The sequence below is a fragment of the Salarias fasciatus genome, chromosome 15 (assembly GCF_902148845.1).
Source record: "Salarias fasciatus chromosome 15, fSalaFa1.1, whole genome shotgun sequence".
Lineage (NCBI taxonomy): Eukaryota > Metazoa > Chordata > Actinopteri > Blenniiformes > Blenniidae > Salarias > Salarias fasciatus.
In genome coordinates this window covers 11,143,360-11,164,047 of record NC_043759.1, presented here as the reverse complement: position 1 = coordinate 11,164,047, position 20,688 = coordinate 11,143,360, and the positions used below count along the sequence as shown (strand labels likewise).

Here is a 20,688-nt window from a genome sequence, read left to right as displayed (position 1 = left end):
TCACATCCACTAATGAGGTTTGAGAATTCTCTGGTGTTGATAACTTCATGCCCACGTCCATTCATCCTCACGCCAGATGTCAGTTTAATTATTCAACATCCGACAATAAGGGAAACTCACAAAGCCTGAAATCCTGCTCATGTGCATCCCAAACATTTTCCTTTGGAATCGGGAGGTGGACGTCTGAGTCTCCGGGCTCTCTCGGATACATTAGTGAGCCTAGAAGGCATAAGAGTACAGTCGAAACGACGTTTGCAACGCATTAAAGGTCAGACAATAGATATCTTTAGCAGTACGACGAATCCCAAGATCCTGAGGAAACGCATTAAACTCTGAGCTCGCATGAGTCTGCGTACATGAATATGACCCTCCGGGTGCCATTAACATTCATCTTATGAAGCATTTCCTCTCCGTTCGATCACAGCGAGGACTGTCGGGCAGCTCGCCCGCTCAATCCATCATCGACGCCACTAAAGCAAGAACAAGCATCGCTGGCCGCTTCGCATCTCATTATAGCTTCTGTATTAAGCTACTTTCACACAGCTCTGTGTCCATCTGGTCATACAGTGCTACTCATTTAGACAAAACATCTTTTTTTCTTGTTTTTTTTTTTTTAAAGGTGGATGTGCTCAAAGCAGACATGGAGAGCGCCGAGTGGAAGATTTTGGAGAACCTGATCCTGGAGGACGTGCTGGAGTCGGTGGGCCAGCTGCTGGTGGAGCTCCACCTGCACTGGGCGGGCTTCGAGGTGAGCGGGGACGACCCGGCCGTGGTGCGCTACTGGTTCAGCCTGCTCAGGGAGCTGGAGCGGGCCGGCTTCCTGCTCTTCCACGTGCACAGCGACCCCAAGAAGCCTCGAGTCTTCCTACACAAGAGCATCCTCAACGCCAGCAGCGCTTACACCCTGAGCTGGGTGAACACACGCTGGAGGACAGACAGGAATTAGAAATGAATAGAAATGTGATGAAGGGACGCTGCTTTTTTTTCCCAGATCTGACCTCCCTGGCTTCTATTTATCCGCCTGCTCTTCCTCTTCTCGCCTCTGATGACCTTCGCCATATAGAGGGGCAGATAATTGGACGCGGTGTGTTGTGCGTTCTGCCTCCAACAGGCTGCAGGTCAGCCTCTGACTCAGCCGCGATCATCAAGGTCCCGTCTGAGTCTGGGCCGCACGGCGGCGCGGGAATCAAAGGAAAAGATGAGAACTCGGCCTCGCTGACGAGCAGGCGAATATTCAAAGGACGCGAGCTCCTTACACGGAGAAAACAAAGCCGAGGAGCGTGAGTAAATAAAGGTAACGCGATGCAGAGGCAGATAAGGAGGACGCTTCCCCGCAGCCGAACCCTGATGATTATCAAGAACACGGACCGTGACAATCACATAAAGGACGCCTCTGCAGTGTTTTCTGGGTATTCCATCAGGAATGTGTAGGCGAGCAGGGGAGAGAGAGAGAGAAAGACAAAAGCAGACTTTAACCCCCCCCTCCTCTTTTTCCAGTTATAATAGAAACTATTCATACTCACAACAGAATGGTTTTGACAAAACTGTCAGTTCTTTTCTGCGAGTGTTTACTTCCAGTGTTCGACTGCATTAGTGTGATATTGGTGCTGCAGCAGCGTCAAACGACGAGGCTCCTCAGAGACTGCAACTCTTTCAATCTGTGTCCTTTCACCTTTTCACATCATGAAAATTGTAAAAATCATTTCATCACGACAAAAACAACATCAGGGATTTCTTGCTCGTTTGTATTAAAGTTTAACCTTTTTCAAATAAATACTTTGCCAATGAAGTACGGCTTCATTCTTCTGAAGGTGAGATATACAAAAAGGTTTATTTGCACAAAGGAAATAGTCAAACAATTCAAAACACGACTGTCACTGAAGACAATGAAGGTTTACTACACAGAACATTTCAGGTTTAAAGTCTCTAATCTTCACTTTTGCACAAATATCTGATCAGAACACGTTTTGAGCTCCTCATTGCATGATATAAAAATACTCGTCAACAATAAGACTGGATACCAGTCCTTCTCTTTTCCTCTAAAAAAAAAAAAAAAAAAAGCTCTTTAAGTTTTGTCCTTTATTCCAGAATTCCCTCACCCTCGACGGACAGATCTAGTCCCAGAGCTTGATCTGTCCGTCCCAGCCGCAGGTGATGACCTTGGAGGTTTCGTGCGGATGCCACAGAGCGCTGATGCACACTTTGTCGTGAGCCTTTATCCTGTGGTAAAGCTTCGTCGTCTTCCAGTCCCAAATGTTCAGCTTTCCGTCAGCGTCTCCCGACACCACATAGCTGCAAGAAAATTAAAAAAAAAAAAAAAAGGGCAGCGGATGGAGTAATTTGCACTTTTCTAAAAATGACTCCTGTCTCCACTTCATTTGCCAATAGGTGGGAGTGTTTTAGGTGTCGAATCGAGTCAGAAGTTTCAGGGATTCCATGGAAAAGGAAAGGAAGTCGGGGCACCTGCTCAAGGACGCGGGTGATGCTTGGGAAGAATAGGGGCAAAAAAAACAACATGTCTTTAATGGGCATTCCAGCTAAAATTAGAAACCCCGACTGTCCTAGTTCTCTCTCCTTGTGGAGGTTGTCCGTTAAACAAGTGGCTTTTTTTTCCACACACCTCTTCATCAACTGGAATCCTTTTAGAGGACGGGTTAAACACAGACAGCAGGAGGTGAGCAGCGCAGCACAAGCACACAAAGCGCTTGTATAATGCTGCATTTGGCTCTTTTACCAGTTTTCCATTTGCTGGAACGATTGTGGAGATAGCGGACTTCTGAAAAAGACACTTTTGTTTAAAATCCCTGCTGACCTGTATCTGAACTCCTCTGCTGTCTCGTCCTTCATAATGAGCTGCTGTAAACTATTAATGCGCTTTTTGGTGAATTGCTCTTTCCTTGGCTGCGGTCTGATAAGTGCTGCTCTTCGTCGGAGAGCTGAGTGAGTGAGTGTGTATGTGTGTGTGTGTGTGTGTGTGATTGCTCACCTCATGTCTGGGGAGAAGTCCACCTGGCAGGCGTAGCCAGCCACCATGTGGCCTTTGAAAACCTTCTTTTTGTTGAGTCGGAAGCGGTTTTGGGCTCCGAAGATCAGAATCTGGTTGTCCATGGACTGGCAGGCCAGCCATTTACCTGTGGTGACAAGCAAAAACAAACATAGAAGATTGGCTTGATGTTGAAATACAGGATGCAAAATGCGAAACGCTAAATCAGAAAATATTAATCAAAGAAAAACAGTTGAATTCAATACTGACATTTTTTTTTTTATCTACTACTAGCTGCAAAAAATGATTGATCTGGTCGTAAAGGCTGGAAATATCTGCACCGGACTGTTATTTTGACAACATCACCATTAAATAAATAATAAATGAATGAATAAATACACACACAGCAGCTTTCTATATAATCTAATCTAATCTAAATGATCAAAACCTTTTGAATTTTTTAGTCACTGCAGAAAATAAAGAAAGAAATATTTGGTTAACACTTTATCTGGCTCACACAAAGTGAGAAAGATAGTCACTGTTTCTTTCTTTTTGGAAATCATTACATGGAATATCTTCCAGTTTGTGTGAATAGAAGCAGTTACAAACGTTAAATATAAAACTCTCAGATGTAATAAATGTCTATCAGGTCAAGACGAGCAGGACACACATGACGGTGTCGTGTTTAACAGTAAATGGAAAAAAAATATTGTCTTAAAATTGGTTATAGTGTAGAGAATAAAAATAACAAGCAACTAATTTCACAGGTTTTCCATGTAAGAATGGGAGGAGACTGGGCGTGAGGGGGAAAAAAAAAAGGAGCGAATTTCAAGGATGTGAAGCTGTGTGGGCCTGAGAGCCACTTGGTCCTGAGAGAAAACTCCACAAGCGCCCGCTGAGGAGGCCTTCATTATTCACACCAAGGAGAAACACGCCACGCTGGAACAAAGGTGGGCTCTGCCTCGAGACGGGAGGTGAGCATAGAGAGAACGTGAAAAGCAAAAATCAAAGTGGGAAGAAGAAAAAAACCGGCGGCTCATCCTGGTCATGTGCTGCGTGGAAATCCAGGCCACTGTGTCCGAGTGTGGATTCCTCACCACCCTATCTAGCAGAGACGGTCAGACCCGATGTTTGGGGCAGTTTTCCTGACAGCAGTGCGAATAAACAGAAACGTTTGACAACAGGAGTGGATCGATCGGGAGGTAAAAGACCCAGAGCACAAACATTCCAGTTAGAAAACACATTTTCTCTCCATTAATCACCTGTGGGAACACACCACAAACAAAGGACTGCCAATGAGCGGGGATTAATGCAGCTGATGGAGAGTTCAAACACGTGCCTGCATCTGATGACTGGTTTTGCAAATCCTTCCACACAATTGTAATTGGCAAAACCGAACCTGCTTTGTTTTTATTCTGCCGAGCAATGGCCAACATGAATCTGCATCAATGCTGTAATGTAGGCTTCTGCTCCCGGGGGGCCTCTGCACTGTGTGCCTGGCCGTGTGTTTCTGAGTGTTTCGCCATAATTCGACTGCTTACCGTTGGGAGAGAGAGTCACAGCTGGCATGGAGTGCATGCTGGGCTCGGCGATGTACTTGAAGTCCACAGGGATGTCCCTGGAAAAGGCAGAGAGGACTGTGAGTACGCTTAAAGATGGGCTGAACACTGGATGAGAAAACAAGCTCTACAGCCTTTTAAGCGAGAATAACTCGAAAGGAAAACATCCACAAAGCTGCAGTTTGTTTACTGGAGCAGCTGCTAATGCCGGCTCAAAAATGCTTACTCCAAAGAAAACAGCAGAAGTGGAAAAACCAACAGCATCACCATTACTGTTAAAGTATGTAAACCAGCCGACGCAGCTGAAAAGAACATGTGTGATGACGACCTGTGACCATATCGGCAACCAAATTTTTATGAATCCTCTCCGTACTCTTTAAACCTGCATGAACTTTGTGATGTGTCTCTGTTTAAAGGGACCCAGGTCCAGGTCCGTCAGTAACGTCAATGTCCTGAATCCTCAGGGATATGCCACATAATAAAGTGAATGAGTGTGACTAATGTGTGCTCAGGCCTTCATCTGGGCCTTCGGATCAAGTACGTGCTAAAGAGCAATCGCCCTGAACTCATTTCATCTGCTTAAACTAAATCCACATCTCTCGTCTCCTCTTGTGACGGGGACCAGCTGGAGCCGAGAGACGGCCGTGTTGGCAGACAAATGAACAGGAGAGAAACTGGTGACAGGAGAAGAGATTGACCAGTGTGTAGATCAGCCACACTGAAAAGTTGTGCCTGAGCATCAACATTCAGATGCGCTACTGTTATTATTGTCAGTCAAGTGTGAGTGTGTGTGTGTGTGCGTGTAAAACCACATTTATGAAGGTAGGAGGCTTTGTGGAAAAAGTCAGAAATGCAACTCTGTTTTCTCTTCATCCCATCTCATTTCAATAAAATCCAGCGTCCATGTTATTCCCTGCCTTCTACAACCCGTTCCCTTTTATTTAAAAATAAATCAAACCTAAAAAACAAAACCTTGTTCCCGGACCATCACTGCTTACTGAAAGACGTCTCTTTGCATTGATTGCGATTCCCCTCCAGTTCATAAACAAACTCTTCACTCCCTCGCGATCAACTGTGGGTATAAATAAAGCAGTCTCATCTAATAAAGATGAGCCCATGTGGGAAAATAAAGGTTGACGTTCACGACATGACATTTGCTGCTTCACAATGTTCAATAGCAGCCCTGGATCCCCTCACCCAGCCTTGTGGATTGGTTAATAGTTGGATCCCTGCGAGACACAGAACCCCAAACTGCCTCAGACTGTTGTGGTAAATTTAGCCCAGTGTTTGCTCTGTGGCAGCTCTCAGCCAGATCTTGCCAGGTGGCATCCGTGGGAGAAAGCGGGACGTTCGGAGCCACTCCTCGACCCCACATACCACTTGTTCGCTCACTCCCACGCTGCGCTGAAAAAGCCTGTGGGAGACTCCCCTCCAAAGCAAATGCACAAAGTAGACTCTTGGGAAATGGCTCTTTGGCTCCTTGTTGTTCTCACTCTATTACATTCTGTCCTTGGGCTTCAACTAAATCTGTGTGAAAAACTTATCAACAGTTAATCCGCCCATCTCACATGCTCGAGAGCGAAAAGAAGAGCTGGGAAGATTTGACAAAGGGGAGAAAAACACCACCACAAACAGTTGGACTCCAATAGAAAATATTTTTTCAAAAAAGCCTTCAATTCTCCACAGCATCCTTTACTGACAAATGTCAAATAAGTTATCGTCTTAGAGCAGCACCGAGGGTTCGAGCAGCAGTTAAACTGGAGGGTCAGACACGTTACTCTGTGCTCGATTACTACAAGCTTCCATTGTTCACCAGTTATGAGACGTAGTGGCAGTTTGCCCCTCGTCACAGCAGCGTTCCAGGCAGCCGCGCGTACCTACCATTCCCAAACACGAAGACTCTTGTCGTCCGATGTGCTGACGAATCGGCGATTCTCATCCACGAAGGTGATGGTGTTGACGGCTCCCAGGTGGCGGTCGTACTCCTGCACCACCTCGCCGGTCCTGATGTCCCACTGTCAGCACCGCACGAGAAGGCAAGACAGGGAGACACCATGAAGAAATATTAGGTCTATCTGCAACTGCAGGATGAGATAAAATACCCAAGATATTTATTTTTAGTGTCCAAAACTGCTTCATATTAGAGAACATATCCTAATACCCTCTATTTGTTTTTGGACAGGAATCCAAGTTACACGTGAAAAGTCGGGGTTACTTGTTTAAAAATGTTCAAATTGTTTAACAGGGGTAGTTATGGATTTCCCACTTCCAACACAAATATTTTTTTTTCCCTCCTTCTTGCTTATTTTCTACACTAATCCTGAATGTGATTAATGACTTGCTCCAGTCCTGTCAGCCACCGAACCTCCCGCACACAATTACACACCCTGTGTGCCGGAGGATGAGGCGGGAATGTATTTCATGGTCCTGTGGGCGCCGAGAATACGAGGGAAATGTCACGTGTGCAAACTGCTCGGTCAACAAGGCGGGGCTGCTCACAATTGGGGGGGGGGGGGCTTACCTGAACAATCTTCTTATCCGACATGCCGGCCACAAAGAGGTTCTGTTTGTCCTCGTCAGGGTTGAACTTGACGCAGTACGGGACCTTCCGGTTGGTGAAGCGGGAGATACACTGGCCTGTGGACGGAGGCAGAATTGGAAGTCAGGGCACCAGAATAAATCCGCGGCGGCTTCGCGGGAGAGGCACGGGGGAAATTTTAAAAGGCGACGCAACGTGACGCTCGTGCGCTCCATCCCCGCAGGTGGCGGCCGCTCGACTGGAATCCAGAAAATGATGTATTTCATTGTGTCCATCTGAGCGGAGGTGAAGCGCTGCAGAGCGATGCACTTCGCGTCTACCGCAGAGGAAGCAGGAAACCATGATGACTGAAGCACTAAGTGGCCTGATAGGTTGTGATGAAAGCTTTTAACCAAGGAAATTTGCATGGCGTGTTCTCTGGAACTTGAGAGAAATATGAATAAACCGCCAGATGTGAGAAAACAATCCTGCAGCTACAAATTACAACCGGTAATAAGAAAAGAAAGCAATGCATTCTTCTTCATTTCTTCATATCACGAAAGGAAATTAGGATGTTTCCTTTGTGTTATCAGCGAGTGGGGATTCAAGTTTTCGCTGCCCCCTGCTGGAGGGGCATTCTCCAACTGGAATGGGTGGAAATGAAGAGTGATAAATGGGATAGACAGGGGGTAAACCGAATGGAATTAAAATCAGCATGTTTCAACAAAGTTCGCCAATACTTCAATGAGAAAGGTTACACTACTGACAACCAACAAAATTACGTTCTATTATCCATCTTATGGCGGACACTCAACATGTCTATGACAACAGGTGTTATATTTATGGACAAAATTCAAAAAGTGACTGATTATTCTGCCATTAACCATCTAGAAATTGAATGTAGATATTTCCTTGTTATTGTGCCGAAATGAGTAAAACTATGCCCTTTTTAACATTGCCTCAAAATCTGATTTTCCCACATTTCGAGATTTTAGCCTTTATAGGAAAAAAAGAGCAGGAATCAATTAAAATGGAATCATTCCTGATTTATCTACCCATTTATCCAACTAATTAATTTCAGTTTGAATTACAATGTAGGAGAAGCACCGACGAGGGCTTCACATTGAATTCTTAACCCGCTGTGCTTCTCTGAGAATGATGCATTTAAAAGCAAATCAGTCACTTCAAAAAAGCAGCGTGAACGTCAGCGGAAGAACCAACCTGTTTCTGAGTCCCACAGTTTGAGGTAGCGGTCGTACCCGGCGCTGAGGAACTGCGTCCCCGTGTTGTTGAAGCAAATGTCTCGCACGGCTTTGCTGTGCCCTGTAGCAGGGGGAAGATTGAACACAGGGCACAAACAAACTTAATCAATAGCTGCACCAAAACACACTTTCTATATTCTCTTTAGGCAATTCATTTAAGTCCACTTAATCCACTTGTCCCAATTAATCTGAGGAATAACAAATCTGGTTTAGGGAAATAAGGGAAGCTTAAGAACACAGATGAAGTGGGTGACATGAGAAATGTAACCTATAAATGAGATTCACAAGAAAGATGAAGGGAGGAGGGGAAAAAAAAAAATCATGCTCCATCCGCCTCAACTGTTCTCCACCTTCTTATTCTCTTTCTAATCCCAGTGTAAGCAACCCTGCGGCTTTCCTCCTCACACTGTGTAGGTGATGCGGGGTCCCGGTGGGCTCGGTGCACACAAGACGCTCCCACTTGTTAAGACCAGCTTTTTATCAGGGCTCCACTGTTACCACGGCGATAACAGAGCCCACTGAGGCCAAGTGGCTGCCATAATGCCTTCTAGATCCCGACACGCAACAAGCAAAGGTGATGGGAGGCTGCGATGATGAATGTGGGGAGAAACAAAAACATATTACGGCTACGGCAACTAACGGAAAGCAGGACACGCGATAAGTAAATATGAACTGTCTGTACCAGAACAGGTCCTCGCAAAAAAAAAAAAAAAAAAAAAAAAAGAATAAAGAAGAATGGTAAAACATATAAATATGCAAAGATATTCATGGATGCAAAACCAAGCCAGTAAGAGCCTTGTGAAAATTGGGGGGGGGGGGGGATCTGTTTTAAATGTAAACACGTCAGATCAGAACAAACAAAATGGAGATTTCAACGAACCACCAATGAGAGTCAAGCTACAACAATGTGAAAGTTTCGATATTCTCTTTGAAATGAAGCCAACTTTTTGGTCTCTTTTAACATATATAATTTTAAACTGTTTCTTCAGAGTCTCTGACTCTGTGTCAGTTCACTTCCTGCTAAACGGTGGTTTCCTCCTGCTGTACTCCAGCTCCTGTCCACGTCTGCTGCCCCCCCCCCCCCCCCCCCCCCCCTGCCCCCTCGTCCCCCTCGGCCCCTGTACTGCTGAATTATGCATCGCTGGTGAAGGAGCTGACAGGCAGAACCACAGCTGCAAACAATCTCTATTCTGACAGTGTGCCGTCTCTGGGAAGAGCCGTGACACCGTGCTGCATGTATTAGCCCCCCCCCCCCCCCCCCCCCCCCCCGGACCCGACATATTTCAATAAATAGATATATAAATAAAGAAAAACAACCAAAAAACAAGCCCCTCACTTTTTTCCGGCGGTCAGCAGAGGTGTCGTTAGTGTTTCGGTAACGCTGAGCTCACAGTTTTGTCACTGCTGAGTGTTTCCCAAAAGGCCGAGCCCATTACAGACCTCCAGCATATATTTCATGTCAGCATGTTGGCTGATGAGCCATTGTTCATCAGAAAAGCTTTCAGCATGATTAGCAAAATATACAGCATAATATTTAGCAATAAAAACTTCATTTTTTTAAAAAACGTTCATATGTATTTCAGGTTGAGGGAGTACTCTTACCGATGAATGTCCGAATGCACCTCCTCTCACTGTACACTTCCCATAGCTGTGGAGAAAATGAACATGTGAACAGAGAATGGAGCCAGGGAAAATACAAAAAATATTCAAAGTCTACATCGGTCTTGGTCATGAGTAGTTGGGATTATTTCCTGGCTTCCTAGTTTGTATTTTGGTTGATAAAACACACCACACTGTGCTTACCTTAAAAGTTCATTCTGAATTTTCAAACACACTTTTATAAAACACTAAAATCCAAAGCTCGAACTGAATAGATAATTCATTGTAAAATGATCAAGCAAATCGCCAACAAAATATATAAATATATGCATGAGCTGTGATTACCTTGATCTTACAATCCATGGAGGAGGAGAGCAGCAGATGACCAGATTTGGGAAACAGCCGGATGGCACTGACGCCCTGAAAGTCAACCAGAGACAGGACAAATGATCACAACATGCATTTTGTTATTATAAGAATACCTGTCTTGGCAACAATTTCTGAAGATCTGCATAACTGTGAATTTCTTCTACATCAACTTGAATGTTCTGTGCAAAGCTGCACTGCACCGCCGCTGTCCCTGTATTATTACTCGGACATGCCCCGGCAGTTATTGTGGGTTCAGTTTGGAAGGAGACACATCCGCTGAAGCACATTACAATCGTGAAAGACGGTGCCTGTGCAGGCTGGGCCGTGTCAGTGACAGAACGTTCCGCCATTTTCCACAAGGCGCCAAACTTTCTCCAAAAAGAGTCGCAAAACTTTGATGACACCACCGGCCCTTCTCCAGCTATTATCTCGACATCAGCACTTCCCCGCGCTTATTATCTTTTCAAACCTCTTTGTATTTCAAATTAGACTCCGAAGACTGTAACTTTCTGCACAAGGGGGATAGGAGCCAATTTAAAACTTGAGTGAGTTTTCTGTCCCTGGAGCACGCAGGCGGATCTGAGGGTTGAATCAGATCTCGCTTGGAATAACCCAGTGTTTGCCTTTAGATCTGAATTACAGACATTGTTTTCAATGAAACAGAATAATCTTGGAAGTGTCAGGGACAGGCAGTCACCGCGTGGCTATGCTATCAATTTATTCCAAAATATCTGGAAGGCTTTTACTGATTGCCTCAAAACTTCTGACAAGGGCTCAGTAACAGAATATTCTTCCTTTATACACAAGACTATTGCTCTTCTTTTCTAAACATGTTTTTTTTTTTTAATGGAAAAAAAAACAATGGCATACACCCCTTACAATCAAGAAAGCCAACATGGAAAATGCTTTATGCAGCACAATTGCTTCACAACAAATTTGTCTAGTTTAAAATGCTGAAATGGCCTAAATCTTCTGAACACTGACCTTGGTGTGTCCGGACCAGACATGGATCTGCTTCTTCGGCAGGTAACACTTGTCTGGAGCATCGGCAGTACGCAGGTTTACGCCCACATCCTGCGGGGCATGAAGGTAGGACCTGCCCTGGTAGTCGTACATGTCTTTGACTGAAGAGAGAACACACGACAAAATGTGATGTGTTGTTTTTACAATAAATTACTTACCTTTCCATTTTTTTCCCTGAGTGTCTAATAGAACTCAAGCCTCTGCTCAAAAGGAACAGAGACAGGAGCTTAAACACTGTAAACTTCAACAAGACACGCGCATGTGAGAACTTCTTTATATTAGAAACATTCACAATTCTACGACAACTTAATGAAGAAATATCATGTGAAATGTCAAAACAAATCTTAACAGATTAAATGGAGAGTGTTATGACTTAATCTGGAAAGTTACAACAATCATGGCACTATTAATTTTCAATGATTTCACAAAGTGCTCCTGTCAGGGTATATAAAAAGAAACTGACTGTACCATGAAGGATGGTTTTCTCTTCTGCAGGAGCTTCTTCCTCGTTGCGTCCCTTCTTCTGTCTCTTGGCTGTGATCTCATCCAGCTCCTTCTGCTCCTCCTGTACGGTAAAACGCATCAACACAGACGATTACTAAACATTTCATCAATCACTGAGATAGACAGAGCAAAGCTGAAGAGACTCAATCACAGAAGCACTTCCTAAGGCAAAGGGGAATGATTATACTATCCCTCACTCTGGGCTTTTTCATGCTTTACGAACTTACAAAGTAGCAGGTCAGTGAAGCATTAAAGCAGCCATGTTAACGGCCTGGTCACAATCTTCCTGTGAAATGTATTGTGTGTGTTGTTATTGTCTTCTAATGTGGTGTAGGCTAGTGTTTGAATGCATTTGAGAGTGTGTTTGGACAGCCAATGGCTTACTGAAACAACAACATGCATTTATTTCTGCATGTTTCATTGATCATCTTCGCCAAGACGATTTGATGTAAGGTTTTTTGTAGAAAAAAGGGCGTTATATCTGGTCAAAACAAGATTGTTTGAATTTTAGGAGCTTCATTTTCAAAGGAAATCAGAAATATATTGAAATACTGTGATGTTTTTTGATAATGGATGTGATTACTTTTATTTTGCAGGTTGTTTCGTGCAAATTCGAGCTGTGGGGGCCGAGCTGTGTTCCGCGAAGCTGGAAGCTCAACTCGTTATATATTTCTCTATTTCAGCTGATTTTTGACTTAATGGAGACTTATTTTTTTAAATAAGCACAATATAAGCCAAGGCCATGTCTAAAACATATCTATTATGGTATTGGATCAGTTTCTGACCAAAAATAGCATCCGCAATATACTATCTATGAAGTTACAAAGGCTGAACTAATATAGTATCTCGATGTCCAGAATTTCCGGTAGTGTCCGTACCCCTATCCAGTTCCTCATTCCTACTATGTATTTGGCTTGAGCTGAATGTTCTATTTTATATACCTGGGTAGCACTATTTGAATGATGAAATGTTGTGGATATAGTGCACACAATTAATATTACAACAGTTGCAAATGGGATCTGTTGTTTGCAATTGTAGTGTCCGTACCCCATGTAGTGTCCATACCCTCGCATTTTGTTATTCCACTTAGAAGTTGAAATTCTTGATATTATTGGAACATGTGAGCATGTTGAAAAGGGGTGTATTTATCTACAACTCTCAAGACAACATATTTGCCTAAAAGTACATCTTTTACCCACAGAAAACTAACGCAGAGAATCGAAGCAAGGACTTTGAATTCCAAAATTCCTCTTTTTGAATAACTCGCATAATGCTACGGGAAAATTCTCATTTGGTAAATTTGGTAATGGTAATTGCCAGATAATTTAAACAACAATTTCAGTGACTTTATGTTATTTCACTGCACTACCAGTTAGAGGTCGACCGATTCATCAGATTGGCCGATTCATCGGCCCGACAGGACGTTTTACAAACTTCTGAGTGTCAAGATTTCAGAAATAATGCAGTTGTTGTTGTTCATTTTATACAAATCAGTTAAGAAACATAAATTACAGCAATCCAGCAATGTGCAAATTGTATGTGCAGACATTTATATTAAGTTTGCAGAAAAGATAATTTATTTTCCACATATTTCATCACATTTGCACGTTATAGAGTCTTTTGTGGTCATTTGATGGGCAATAAAGCAGAGTTCTGTTCATATATTTTACTAAATTAAACAAACAACTGAGTTTATTAAGTTGTAGTGATGCTCTTCATCTGTTTTAAGTCTTGTTATGCTATCCAAGTCATGCTAATGTAGAGTCCATACCCCATTTTACCTCGACATCTTTAACTGATCACCATTTTACTACCAAATAAGATTACTGGATGAATTTTTTTGCATCTGATTGCTCGAAAACTGTAGTATAGTGAAAATAAAAATTGGCACAGTTTGTTGAGGCTGAATTTTTTAGTCTGCTGTCCACCTGGAGTCAATGTTGATTGTGACCAGGCCGTTAAGTTAATGTCACATATTGCAGAAAGCATTACCTCTGTTGGCTTGGCAACATCCTTCTCATCAACGTATTTGGCCCAAGGTCCAAGGAAATTGTCGATTTCTCCTGCATCTCCGCCTTTGACCTTTTTCCTTTTCTCTGGCTTTTTGCCACCGCTCTCAAACACCGTCAAGCCTAAAGAACGAGTAATAACGCTTTCAATGAATTCTGACATTTTTTTAAAGGTTAAACTATTGAATGTAGACATTCAGAGGAGAATATCTCATCTGTAACAATAATTACCTTTATTTTTCTCAGCCTCATCCACTGCACCAATGTAGCTATAAGAGCCTGCTTGATGCGTGTCGACAGACGGATCTAAAGCGTAACCTAACAGAGGAGGAAGTGGAATTATAAGATGACTGATAAATTGACATTCATCACAGAAACTGTAGACGAACTTACCAAAAGTGGAGAAGGTCCTCCTCTGCTGTTCAAACATGAAGTCGTTGACATGGGCAGGTTCTGCGTAGCCAGACAGCATGTTCCTGGGAGCAGCCATTTGCTGGCTTCTAAAAGGGTTTGTTGGTCCAAACTAAGAAGAAGCAATACAACATCAGTCATGTGACTAACATTTACTCACAGCTACAAAACAATGTTTTTTCTAGCTGGTGTGTCACTTAATTTATAAGCAATAAAATAAGCCTTAATAACAGCATTCTGCTTAAACAGAAGTTACATGGGAGAAAAAAAAACATATATAAACACAACTTTTTTTCCTCAGGTGGATGAAGAATGACTGGAGAATCAATCTAGCGCAATCCATCAATTCAAATCAAATGAATCAAAGACTAATCATTTAAAAAAAAAAAAAAAAATCTAAACCTCAGAGTTGATTATTATTACACTGTTAATTTTTTTTTAAAGTGTCTAAAGTGTTTATGACTTTTTATTCTTTCTTCCTTTATAAAATCAAACACTTGGGCCACAAAATATCTAACCATCTTATAGAGAAACATAAAGGTTTTACAGTATATCTAACTGGTGGATAATTGAACAAGTTGTGAGAGTTCAAGTGAGAGTTAAAATGTTAAAATTCAAACTCAAATTCCTTTTTATACGACTACATAAACTACACGCCTCAGTTTTAGACATGTTTTATCAATATCCCGAGACAGATGAAGGGTTACATACTGCCTTAAGTTCCTTCATCCTCATGACTATTATTTCTGTTTCATCTGTCAGTTTAAATTAGTTGTTTGTCACCAGTTTGTAGGCATGAAAAGCAGAATAAATAAGGCAAAAAGATTATTAAAATACAGGTAATATAAAGTCAAATATTTTACTTAATGGCAAGTCTGAGTAAATAAGAGTGTTTGAAGTGAGTGTGTCAGACTCAGCAGTCGTCAAGTGTTCAAAAAGTTTCATCCACAGGTGAGAAGGATTGGATCAAAAGCTGGTTCAGCCTTGTTTCTTCTGACTCGCATGTTTCATATACTTCAAGTAAACATGAGATGTATTGAGGTCCAAAATCATTCAAAGCTTTATGAACGAGAAGTAACATTTTGAAATTAAACCTGTCACACTCGGGCAGCTAGTGCAGAGACTGAAGCTTAGGTATTAAGAATTTATTTAACGTGCACACTGTGCTTTACAATAAAACTGATAAACTTTGTATGAAATATTTGGGATGTTTACAGCAAATATGAGAAAGCAGCATCACTCAGCTCAAACAAGCCTGTGTTGGCAGTATCTGTTCAATGAACCAGTGGAATGTTTTATATTCAAACTCACCTCAGGAGCAAACATGGTTTCATACGTTGGGTTATATGAGACTTCTTTCAGTGAAGGATCCAGGTGTGTGCCAGTCTCAACAGACTCCTGGCGAAAAGACGGAAATGATGAATGAATTAATGGTTTATTTCTGGTCACAGTTCAACACATAAACAGCACAAACAACAAATTACAGATCACGTTAAATGACTTTTGGGGGGGGGGGGGGGGGAATAGGCTGAAGCTGGGGCGTTATTCATGCCTATCCTATAAATTAAAAAGTAATTAACAGATTTGTTTTAGTAGTTTGTGTATGATATGCAATGTCCGTACTAGCTGATATGTCCACAGCCAAACTTTAATGCGGCAGATGATAATACAAACAGAAACTATTTGGGATTGTCAACGTCTGAAAATTTAGCGCCAGTTCAATGTACACCACATTTGAAGCTCATGGTAAAATATGTGAACTTTGATATTAACTGGGGTACACGAGCGAGTTCAGATTAAACTGACAAGAAGTGAGACGCATTTATTAGAAAACACACTTAAATCAAACTTAAATTAGCGTACTATCAAGCAGCTAACGCGAGTGCTAGCTTGTATTAGCTTACCTTAACAGCGACCTCCGGGGCCGAATTCAGAACAGCCAAAGACATGGTTTTTCCGGGCTGTAAAGGTTTGAGGTGCGCCGTAGCGTCCGATTCCACCGACTGCACTTTTTCTGCTCCGGAATCAGAGCCGGAGTCATTGTCGGAGTCCGAATCGCTCCCGTACGAAACGAGGGAAGACATGACGGCAGACATGTTGGATGTTGTGATCTGACCGGAAGCAGGAGGGCGGGACTTCCGGTGAAACTTTATAAAATCACTGGTAAAAAAAATTACACAAGATTTTACACCGTTTCATCTATAGATAAAACAAGCGTATGGCTTATTTAATTATACTTATAAGTATATATATATATATATATATATATATATACATACATATAATTACATATACTTTTTTGGTATGATTTAGGACGTTTGTTTTTTATAAGCAGTTGTTCTAATTTTTTTTTAACCCAATCATCATAATCAGAGGGAACCTGCAGAGTGGTGAGGGAGGCAGAGCCTATCACTGACTACACTCACAGAAACATAAGCTAAAAAAATGGAAAAGAAAGCCATGCAGGATCATTTCTGAGGACAGCAGACACCCTGGACATTCCCTGTTTTCACCCTTACCCTCAGAAAAAAGGGTAAAGGACACTCAAGACAAGGACAAATAGACTGATGCACATCTTCTATGCTGTTTTAACCATCACCCCCAGTATCCAACATTCTGACTTGATTGACATACAGAACTTGTGATTGGCATGAAATCTGCATGCAATGCTTGTCAATAAGGCACCACTCTTGAATGTAACAGTATGTAGTTATATCACACTTGAATATACAGAATAATGTTGTCTTAAATGCAGTGGCGGACCGTGCATTTCACACTAAGGCCTTCAGAACAGATTCGTCTGAACCAATCCACCCCTCAATAGCTATTTTATGTCTATAAAAAAATATCGTATTATACAGACATGCATATAAAGAGTTTTTGCACAGCAGATAGATACTTGTGCAGCCACAGTAAATGCCTTTGCTGAAGTGCACAAGTCTCCTATTACATCTGTGCACATACAGTAAGCATCAACTTAATAAAACAGCAATATTATTTAGGAAAAGAGGAACATTTTACTCACCAAAATCCCGATTATTTGTAAACAAAATCCATCCTCCTTTCCTTCCTCAAAAATAGTTCATTTACTCTGTCATATAGATTATCCGTGCGTTTCAGTTCAATCAGCAGATCCTTCTCCATTGCCATCAAAGCCAGGGCTGAAAGTCCAGCTTTACCTGTGGTATTTCTGGCGTAAGTTTTAATTCTCTTCAGACCTTCTTCTGCTTCGTCTTCTTCTTCCTTGGAATAATTGCGGTAGGCGACCAACAACTTAGGTGCATACCGCCACCTACTGTATCTCTTGGTGAATGTAAATCAGAAAGCCTGGATCCGCTGTTAGTGTAGGCTGGCTAGAAGGCGCTGAGTCGCCAACTCGAAATCTGATTGGTTGAAGCAACTGTCTGTTTGACACTTTACTTTACTTTACTTTACTTTACTTTACTTTACTTTACTTTACTTTACTTTACTGGGCTATCAGAACGGACAGTGAAGACCTCAGGCAGATTTCTTTTACCCTAGCAACAGATGATGCCTGAAATCTGATTGGTTAAATGATTTAATATGAAAAAAAACACGTCTGGAAGCAGCGCAACCACGGGAAGATTGTGAAAGGAACCAGAACATACCATTTGGAATCATTTAGTAAGTATTCATGGACAAAATATAATTTACATCAATCTGTAATTCAGATATACTTTTAGGCCAGCAGAGAAGGCTTTGCCTGATGGCCCACCACTGCTTAAATGTGCTTTCTTGTTGTCTTAAATGTACTGTGGATTACTTGAGGTGCTAAACTGTGCATCATGTTGTTTAAAGGAAAAGACAATAAAGAGCTTTAACTTCACCTCCACTATTTTCATAATTTTGAACCTTCTCACAATTACTTATTTTCATCACCCATGTTATTAATTTTCTCTTTTTTTCTGTTTGTACTTTGTCCTGTTTTCAAATTATTTGACTTACATATTTGTCGTAAGCTGTCAGGCCACAAATGAAAGTTTCATTGTCTGCTGTGAAACTTGAGAGTCGGTGCAGATGACAATAAACATCTTCAATACATACTTAAATGCATAAAAAAATCCTATTTCTATTTTTTTTACCCACACACAGTCATGATATCCAATTTCGTTTTCATTATTTAAGTTTGTTAGCAAATACCTATTGTGATTAACGTTTTTATATTAGTTTGCCTTATAGTTCTATATTTTTTATTTTTGTTGTGCGCTGGCAGGCCAGACTTCAACTGTGTGTATGTGTGTGCAAGTGAGGATAACATCTTCAGTCCTCAAGTAATTCGGATCACACACTAAAATACAAAAAATGTAATATCTTTCTACTATTTCACTGTATTGTTTTGTTTATCCGACACCACGCACTCTTTGTATCTACTTTTATGATAATTATTTCTATACTAAAACAGAAAAAAACGAAATAATCAATGCACGAGCGCACTCTAACTGCTTACTCTAAAACTGCTGTATCAAGCGGAAATGGAGTAACAGACACTGATGAAGTTAGAATTGATGATTTGTAAGCTTAGTGGGGCTTAATATAATGAAATAAAAGTGACGGGACTGCATAATGTGACTGTTTATCATCCAGTACACGGAGCGTGGATCTCCTCCAGCCTCCCCGCGAGTACACATCAGCATGGGACGCTCTCGCGCGCGCCAACAATAGAGTGGTACGTACCATTATCTCCTATCGCGACGGGGACGTTTTCTTTAAAATAATCCTAATTTAAGGCGGGTATCGTTTTAAAGAAAGCAGACGTCGGGCGAGGGGGAATCTAGTTAAGAGTTATTTCCGCATGTAAACCTGCTGCGGGCTGAACGGGGGCTGATTTTGCTCCAGTTTTGGAAACATCGAAGCGGAGAATCCCTTTGTGGAGAAAGTGGCTGGGTTCGCCTCCTCCTCCGCCGCCGCCGCCTCTTCCAGCAGGAGAACATTTGATATGAGAAACAACCATGGATCCGAGCCGGGGATTTAAATTCTGGAACATGCTGCCAAGCTCTGCTGCTCAATAAGGATGAAAAGGAAATAAGGGGAGATTTGCAAAAAAACTATCAGGTAATAACATTAATATTAATCATAGTTAAATTATGTGTTGTTGTTTTCTTTAATTACTTATAAACGTGACTTTAATAGCGTTAACGGTCATTGCATGTCAGCTTGCTGCTGTAAACCGCGTTAGAAAACAGGACTCAAACTAGACTCCTGACGGTAATTCAACACTGTCCGGCCATCACTGACTCCTACACTAACCCAGGGTACAGGTGACAGCATTCCCGAGTTGTTCACATCCGGACAAGTCTTCCTTTAATGCGATCAATAAAAAGGGGATTTATTTGTAGTAATGATTATGATGATGATGGTGATGATGGCGAGGCTGATGATATATTGCAGCTGCACATCTGCATGCGCTCCCCGCTGCAGCGTCTTGACATATTCCGTAAGAATATCATGCTGGTGAGAAACCCGGAGAGCAAATATTTGCAGTGTCTCTCAAATTATCTAACAGAGAGAGAGAGAGATAGAGGGGGGAAAAAAGAAGAAGAGGAAGAACACGCGTTGGCCATCTTTTATCTCCTCGCTGGGTCGTGGAGTTTCACGGCTCCACGGTGTGTGATTAACTGTACCAATGAATCTCCCCGGTAAGAATGCTTTGACTCTGCGAGGGAAGGGGCTGGGGTCTGTTCCAGCCAAGCTGGGTTTTGCAGTCATGGGGGATGGTAGCCTTCAAGGCCAGTGAACATCATGCTTTGTGAAATCCGAAACCTTCTTTGTACTACTTCAAGTGCAACAAGAAAAGTGGGCAAGGGGATTTAAAAAAAAAGGTCGTTTTCACTGCATACTGTTGTGCAATACAGTGGTTCTGATATATGGTGACAGCATGGAAGATTTCCCCTTGCAGTGCATGCATGGATATGTGAGCTCATGTGGTCATGCATGGTATTGGCCTTACAAGTCATTGAAGTGACCATGTTTTCTGCAATATGGACCGAATCTCAGGATGCTGCAGGCGACTCCTGTTTGCAGAAAAGCAAGCAGCACATCCATACAGTAAAAATAGTAAGAGCATGAATGAATTAGCTGCAAAGCCATTGATAAAATTGTCTGTGCTGCTTTCTCTCTACTGCTGCTGCTGCTGCTGCTGCTGCTGCTGCTGTTGACTGTACTCTTTGGCTTCGCTGTATTCAAATCATATTCCAATGTAATAATGATGCATGAAAGCCTAAGAGGACTGAGCTCCCCATGCTATACTTATGAGCTTCTTTTATCCAATCAATAGTGATGATAGAGAAAAATCTCCCTATGGTGTGTTTATAGCAACTATTTGTTGTCTCATTTTATTAAAGTCTTTTACATCACGTCAATTTTAACTAATAGGAAAATCTTAAATTCAATGTAGAGATCCAGCTTTGCACTCTGGAACATGACATGAAGA

At 42.0% G+C, this 20,688-nt stretch overlaps 3 protein-coding genes across 4 annotated transcripts in view; 2 read left to right on the top strand and 1 right to left on the bottom strand.

The window, feature by feature from the left end:
* Positions 1-2,076, top strand: part of mettl24 (methyltransferase like 24) — a 30,959-nt gene extending 28,883 nt beyond the window's left edge. The window contains exons 5-6 of one of the 2 annotated variants that reach the window (XM_030110393.1): positions 620-748; positions 992-2,076. In XM_030110393.1, coding sequence (XP_029966253.1) covers positions 620-748; positions 992-997 — 135 coding nt within the window. In that variant the 3' untranslated portion in view covers positions 998-2,076. Of the gene's footprint in view, positions 1-619 lie in introns of both variants that reach the window. The other variant, XM_030110392.1, reaches the window with a different exon arrangement.
* cdc40 (cell division cycle 40 homolog (S. cerevisiae)) lies at positions 1,829-16,346 on the bottom strand. Its single transcript, XM_030110391.1, has 15 exons — positions 16,142-16,346; positions 15,549-15,635; positions 14,220-14,349; positions 14,058-14,144; positions 13,810-13,949; positions 11,782-11,878; positions 11,275-11,414; positions 10,267-10,341; positions 9,925-9,970; positions 8,282-8,383; positions 7,064-7,179; positions 6,424-6,557; positions 4,525-4,601; positions 2,987-3,131; positions 1,829-2,292 (listed from the first exon to the last, which is right to left on the bottom strand). Exons 1-15 carry the CDS (start codon positions 16,331-16,333, stop codon positions 2,115-2,117), a joined length of 1,746 nt encoding a protein of 581 aa, XP_029966251.1. The 5' UTR covers positions 16,334-16,346; the 3' UTR covers positions 1,829-2,114.
* Positions 16,347-19,096: 2,750 nt separating this feature from the next.
* The window catches only part of wasf1 (WASP family member 1), a 54,562-nt gene continuing 52,970 nt past the window's right edge, over positions 19,097-20,688 (top strand). Inside the window, 1 exon segment of the mRNA XM_030109921.1 lies at positions 19,097-19,310. The gene's annotated coding sequence lies outside the window, so the exon portion shown is untranslated.

Excerpts from the sequence above, each read along its gene's own strand:
- cdc40 (XM_030110391.1), bottom strand. The coding sequence starts at position 16,333 with ATGTCTGCCGTCATGTCTTCCCTCGTTTCGTACGGGAGCGATTCGGAC. Across the intron at positions 8,384-9,924 it reads GTGCATTCGGACATTCATCG|GGCACAGCAAAGCCGTGCGA; the intron begins GTAAGAGTACTC and ends CCCCTGCTACAG. Across the intron at positions 6,558-7,063 it reads CGGATAAGAAGATTGTTCAG|TGGGACATCAGGACCGGCGA; the intron begins GTAAGCCCCCCC and ends CGGTGCTGACAG.